The sequence below is a fragment of the Chrysemys picta genome, unplaced genomic scaffold (genome assembly GCF_011386835.1).
Source record: "Chrysemys picta bellii isolate R12L10 unplaced genomic scaffold, ASM1138683v2 scaf2007, whole genome shotgun sequence".
Classification (NCBI taxonomy): Eukaryota; Metazoa; Chordata; order Testudines; family Emydidae; genus Chrysemys; species Chrysemys picta.
The window spans coordinates 726-7,468 of NW_027054711.1; the positions used below are offsets into that span (position 1 = coordinate 726).

Sequence of the window (6,743 nt, forward strand, 5' to 3'; positions counted from 1 at the left end):
CAGCCTCTCGACAGCAGGCAGTCCTTGGGTGAACAATAGGTTTTGGAAGTAACCTCCTACTTCACAAACATCACAGGTAATAAAACTACATGGATTAACATAAGGTAATTAGCAACAGAGGGTCCTGTGGCACCTTTAAGACTAACAGAAATATTGGGAGCATAAGCTTTCGTGGGTAAGAACCTCACTTCTTCAGATGCAAGTCTTGCATCTGAAGAAGTGAGGCTCTTACCCACGAAAGCTTATGCTCCCAATACTTCTGTTAGTCTTAAAGGTGCCACTGGACCCTCTGTTGCTTTTTACAGATTCAGACTAACACGGCTACCTCTCTGATACATAAGGTAATTAATTATCCATGAAGCCGTTCATAGACAGTTTACCACAAACTTTAAAGAGATATATATATACACAATGACATTATTACACCCAAGTTTAATCTAAATGTTAACATTTCCCTCTTGTGTGGATTGCTTGATGTTTAACAAGGCCGGACCTCCATATGAAACATTTTCCACAGTCTAAGCACTTGTGGGGTCTCTCTCCTGTGTGGATTACCTGATGTGCCAGAAGATTTGATCTTTGTTTGAAACTTTTCCCACAATCTAAGCACTTGTGGGGTCTCTCTCCAGTGTGGACTGTCTGATGTGCCATAAGATATGATCTTTGCATGAAACTTTTCCCACAGTCCAAACATTTATGGGATTTCTCTCCAGTGTGGATTAACTGATGTTTAACAAGAACTGACCTATGTATGAAACTTTTCCCACAGTTGAAGCATTTATGGGATCTCTCTCCGGTGTGGACTGCTTGATGTTTAACAAGGTCTGACCTCCGTATGAAACTTTTCCCACAGTCTAAGCACTTATGAGGTCTCTCTCCAGTGTGGACTACCTGATGATTAAGTAGGATTGACCTCTGTATGAAACTTTTTCCACAGTCTAAGCACTTATGGGGTCTCTCTCCAGTGTGGACTGCTTGATGTTTAACAAGGTCTGACCTCCGTATGAAACTTTTCCCACAGATTAAGCACTTGTGGGATCTTTCTCCGGTGTGGACTGCCTGATGTGCCAGAAGACTTGATCTTTGTGTGAAACTTTTCCCACAGTCCAAACATTTATGGGATTTCTCTCCTGTGTGGATTATCTGATGTTTAACAAGGGTTGACCTCTGTATGAAACTTTTCCCACAGTCTAAGCACTTATGGGATCTCTCTCCAGTGTGGACTGCTTGATGCCTAACAAGGTCTGACCTCCGTATGAAACTTTTCCCACAGTCTAAGCACTTATGAGGTCTCTCTCTTGTGTGGATTGCCTGATGTGCCATAAGATTTGATCTCCGTATGAAACTTTTCCCACAGATTAAGCATTTATGGGGTCTCTCTCCAGTGTGGATTGCCTTATGTGCCATAAGATTTGATCTTTGTGTGAAACTTTTCCCACAGTCCAAACATTTATGGGATTTCTCTCCTGTGTGTATTGCCTGATGATGAAGTAGGGTTGACCTCCGTATGAAACTTTTTCCACAGTCTAAGCACTTATGGGGTCTCTCTCCAGTGTGGATTGCTTTATGTGCCATGAGAGTTGATCTTTGTGCAAAACTTTTCCCACAGTCCAAACATTTATGGGATTTCTCTCCTGTGTGGATTGCCTGATATTTAAGAAGGTTTGACCTCTGTATGAAACCTTTTCCACAGTCTAAGCACTTGTGAGGTCTCTCTCTTGTGTGGATTGCCTGATGTGCCATAAGATTTGATCTTTGTGTGAAACTTTTCCCACAGTCCAAACATTTATGGGATTTCTCTCCTGTGTGAATTGCCCGATGATCAAGTAGGGTTGACTTCCGTATGGAACTTTTTCCACAGTCTAAGCACTTATGGGGTCTCTCTCCAGTGTGGACTGCTTGATGTATAAGAAGGGCTGACCTCCGTATGAAACTTTTCCCACAGTCTAAGCACTTATGGGGTCTCTCTCCAGTGTGGATTGCCTGATGTACAACAAGGTGTGACTTCTGTATGAAACTTTTTCCACAGTCTAAGCACTTATGGGGTCTCTCTCCAGTGTGGATTGCCAGATGTTTAACAAGGTCTGACTTCCGTATGAAACTTTTTCCACAGATTAAGCACTTGTGGGGTCTCTCTCCAGTGTGGACTGCTTGATGTTTAACAAGGTCTGACCTCCGTATGAAACTTTTCCCACAGATTAAGCACTTGTGGGATCTTTCTCCGGTGTGGACTGCCTGATGTGCCAGAAGACTTGATCTTTGTGTGAAACTTTTCCCACAGTCCAAACATCTATGGGATTTCTCTCCTGTGTGGATTATCTGATGTTTAACAAGGGTTGACCTCTGTATGAAACTTTTCCCACAGTCTAAGCACTTATGGGATCTCTCTCCAGTGTGGACTGCTTGATGTCTAACAAGGTCTGACCTCCGTATGAAACTTTTCCCACAGTCTAAGCACTTATGAGGTCTCTCTCTTGTGTGGATTGCCTGATGTGCCATAAGATTTGACCTCCGTATGAAACTTTTCCCACAGATTAAGCATTTATGGGGTCTCTCTCCAGTGTGGATTGCCTTATGTGCCATAAGATTTGATCTTTGTGTGAAACTTTTCCCACAGTCCAAACATTTATGGGATTTCTCTCCTGTGTGTATTGCCTGATGATGAAGTAGGGTTGACCTCCGTATGAAACTTTTTCCACAGTCTAAGCACTTATGGGGTCTCTCTCCAGTGTGGATTGCTTTATGTGCCATAAGAGTTGATCTTTGTGCAAAACTTTTCCCACAGTCCAAACATTTATGGGATTTCTCTCCTGTGTGGATTCCCTGATGTTTAAGAAGGTTTGACCTCTGTATGAAACCTTTTCCACAGTCTAAGCACTTGTGAGGTCTCTCTCTTGTGTGGATTGCCTGATGTGCCATAAGATTTGATCTTTGTGTGAAACTTTTCCCACAGTCCAAACATTTATGGGATTTCTCTCCTGTGTGAATTGCCCGATGATCAAGTAGGGTTGACCTCCATATGAAACTTTTTCCACAGTCTAAGCACTTATGGGGTCTGTCCCTAGTGTGGACGCCTTGATGTTTAACAAGGTTTGACCTCCATATGAAACTTTTTCCACAGATTAAGCACCTATGTGGTCTCTCGCCAGTGTGGATTGCCTTATGTGCCATAAGATTTGATCTTTGTGTGAAACTTTTCCCACAGTCCAAACATTTATGGGATTTCTCTCTTGTGTGGATTGCCTGATGATCAAGTAGGGCTGACCTCCGTATGAAACTTTTCCCACAAATTAAGCACTTATGGGGTCTCTCTCCAGTGTGGATTGCCTTATGTGCCATAAGAGTTGATCTTTGTGCGAAACTTTTCCCACAGTCCAAACATTTATGGGATTTCTCTCCTGTGTGTATTGCAAGATGTTTAAGAAGGGCTGACCTCCGTTTGAAACTTTTTCCACAGTCTAAGCACTTATGGGGTCTCTCTCCAGTGTGGACTGCTTGATGTATAAGAAGGGCTGACCTCCGTATGAAACTTTTCCCACAGTCTAAGCACTTATGGGGTCTCTCTCCAGTGTGGATTGCCTGATGTACAACAAGGTGTGACTTCTGTATGAAACTTTTCCCACAGTCTAAGCACTTATGGGGTCTCTCTCCAGTGTGGATTGCCAGATGTCTAACAAGGTCTGACTTCCGTATGAAACTTTTTCCACAGATTAAGCACTTGTGGGGTCTCTCTCCTGTGTGGATTCGCTGATGTAAAATGAGGTGTGACCACCACATGAAACTTTTTCCACAGTCTAAGCACTTATGGGATCTTCCCACAGAGGTCCCCTGTGATTTCCCGTGCCCAGGAACTTCCTGCTGTTGATTCCCCTCCTCATTCTCACTCACTCTCTCGTCACCTGCTGGGAGAGAGAGAATCCAGACAGAAGTCATTGTGCTGGGGAGAAATTAAAAGGAATAGCAGCAAGGAAAAACCCAAAACCCCTAAAGCTGCACAGACGGAGCAATTGGATTCTGCCTCCACTTCCCACCCAAAAGTTCACAGAGAAGGAAAGTTCAGAAGGAAACTCCTGCAGGTAACAGGAGAGGTGGAAAGCGATGTCAGTCATATCTGCTGATTGTAGCCCTGCCCTGGGTGAGATGAGGAAGGAACTAAGGGCACTTATTGATACCACATTTTTGGGATTCTCAAATTTGTCCTTCATTCCCCAGATGGTTTGTGTGTCAGTCCTCACCTGTGTGGGCGCCTCTCGGGATCTCTCTTTCCTCACAGGCCTGGAGATCGGGCACCCACGGCTCTTCCCCTCGTTCCAGCCGGGTGATCAGGTCTGGTTTGGGAAGGGGGAATCCTGTGCAGGGAGTAAAATCAGATTAGATCAGGGTGTGCGGAGGACTGAGAGATTGTCTATCAGAAAGGACATTCTGTGAGCGGAACCTGTCCCTGTACTGTGCTGGGGAACGTGGAATCTAAGAGGACGGGAACGTGGTCACTGAGACCCCTCGGGGGAGGCAGACATGTGGCAAGGTGTGGAGAATTGTGACGCACACCCAGCTCTAGTGTTAAACCCTTGCCTATTTCTAAACCCGTGGAACCCAGAGCCCTCCACATGGCTGCAGCTGTTCCCTAGTAGGAGGGAGAAGAGGGATTCTGTGAGCGACCGAGAAACAACACAGACAGGACAATACACGGATTCTCCACCTTGCAAACTAGGGGGGTCGGGATGATTTAGTATGTGTCTTAGGTTTTGACACCCTGGTCTCATTGGAGAGTAATGAGGGAAGAACCTGAGCAGAGTCAGACACACAGACCCCCCCACACACCAACTTCCAATAACCAAAGGGCCAGAATTCCCTTACCCAGCGAGGTCACCATCTCGTAGTTCTCCCACATGACGTCCCTGTAGAGGGCTCTCTGAGTGGGGTCCAGCAGAGCCCCCTGCCCCTGGGTGAAATACACAGCCACCTCCTCGAAGGTCACCAGCATCTGAAACAACAAGAATCCCCCACTCAAAACCTGCTGCCCCACCCACAATGCCACTAGTCATGGGAGGGAGAGACAGAGAAGGAGAATCCTCCCCGTACGCTGCTCAGAGCATCCAGGAGGCTTCAGGGAGTGGGTAAAAGGTGAGAGCTCCTTGTCCCCCCCCCAGTACATGGAGGTGGGCAGGGTCTTTTCATTTACCACATGCCTGCCAGCCACAGGCTGATATGGGAAGCAGAGCTCTGACCTGGGGACAGGGAGAGGAATACCAACTGCATCCCTTCGTATTTCACAGCAGCCTCTGGCCAGTGGGGTCAGGCTCCAGCTCTGGGAGTCTGGTCAGTTTTCCCAGCCCTGCCCAGCGGGGTGTTTCCTGGTTTAGAAATACAATACCCCTCCCCCACCACCAAAAGCTCCCTAAAAATCGCCTACCTGAGCTGGCTCCATCACAGACATATCCCTTCCCTGTCCCCTGGAAGATGGGACAAACTGGAGCGAAACGTGGGCGTGATTCCTCAGCCTGTTGGGGCGAGAGGGGCGATGGGGGAGGTTACAGAAGGGGCTTGAGTCCATGTCACCCCCTGATTTCCCCCAGGCTCTCTCTCTGCAGACAGATGCTAAGATTCTAGGACTCTACCATGCTGGGAAAAAACCCAGTTAGTTCATTACCACCCCGGCTGAAGGGATATTAAAGAAGGGATTAACAGTGATTCCCCCAAGTGACAGTGACCCCCTCATAATTTGTCCCCCACACTTTAATATCCAACAGTTTCACCAAGTACCAAAATCTTTTGGGTCTTCTGTTAAAACTTGTAAGCTACTGTCTGTAGAAACCATTGATTATATCTATCCTGTGAAAGATACTTTACTACTATGTAAAACTTACAAACAAGTTAACTGACTTTGTTCTTGAAGTAATTGATACAAGGTAAACAAACACTATAAGCCGTTAAGTGACTTTCACTTCATTCAATGGCTCCTAGGACAGACCCCCACCCTCTGTGATTAAAGGGCCGGGAGTCTCAAATGAATTAGCACACACCCTAAAAGTGGTGGAGACAGTAAATTAAAATATGGTTAAGATATGGAATGTATGCTGATGAATGCTTGATATACATGAATGGTTAGGGAGGTGCCAGCCTAGAAAAGGAGTATCCATCGGCCGAAGAATGTGTCGAGTAGGACCACCAGACAACCCCCGGAGGGTAAACTGGGATCCACCCCATCACCTGGAAGGATGAGAAACACAAACTTTGGACAGTGTGGAGCCACCAGGAATGTGCCACTTTGGACAGGAATGTGCCATCTGCTGATTGAGTCAGCAACAGCAGGATGAAACAGCTCCCATAGACTAACATAGGAATTAATTCCTATAAGAATGGACTCTAAAGACTGATGACTTTGAGTCTCTGGTTCTGCTGCCAGCCTCCAGGGGCATCAGGTGCACCTGACACAGACTTGGCTCCATCCTCATGACCAAGATACCTGGCCAGTAACTTGGCATGAGCAACTTCTAGGCTGGTAACTATAACACCTATACAGAACTTGAATGAATGGTTGTGTGAATAGTATCAGGGGGTAGCCGTGTTAGTCTGTATCTACAAAAACAACAAAGAGTCTGGTGGCACCTTAAAGACTAACAGATTTATTTGGGCATAAGCTTTCGTGAGTAAAAACCTCACTTCTTCGGATGCATAGAGTGAAAGCTACAGATGCAGGCATTATATACAGACACATGGAGAGCAGGGAGTTACTTCACAAG

At 46.0% G+C, this 6,743-nt stretch overlaps 1 protein-coding gene across 3 annotated transcripts; it reads right to left on the bottom strand.

Annotated features, from left to right (window-relative positions):
* Nucleotides 1-221: 221 nt before the first annotated feature.
* LOC135980153 (zinc finger protein 2-like) lies at nt 222-6,539 on the bottom strand. 3 transcript variants are annotated; one of them, XR_010597356.1, is made up of 4 exons: nt 5,414-6,539; nt 4,858-4,984; nt 4,236-4,349; nt 222-3,899 (listed from the first exon to the last, which is right to left on the bottom strand). XR_010597356.1 is itself a non-coding variant. In XM_065580218.1 (3 exons), exons 1-3 carry the CDS (start codon nt 5,552-5,554, stop codon nt 4,225-4,227), a joined length of 393 nt encoding a protein of 130 aa, XP_065436290.1. In that variant the 5' UTR covers nt 5,555-6,539; the 3' UTR covers nt 3,930-4,224. The 3 variants fall into 3 exon arrangements, 1 of the variants encoding a protein (XP_065436290.1); XR_010597355.1 differs by having other exon boundaries at nt 222-3,902; nt 5,414-6,535; XM_065580218.1 differs by lacking the exon at nt 222-3,899 and having other exon boundaries at nt 3,930-4,349.
* Between the last annotated feature and the right edge of the window lie 204 nt (nt 6,540-6,743).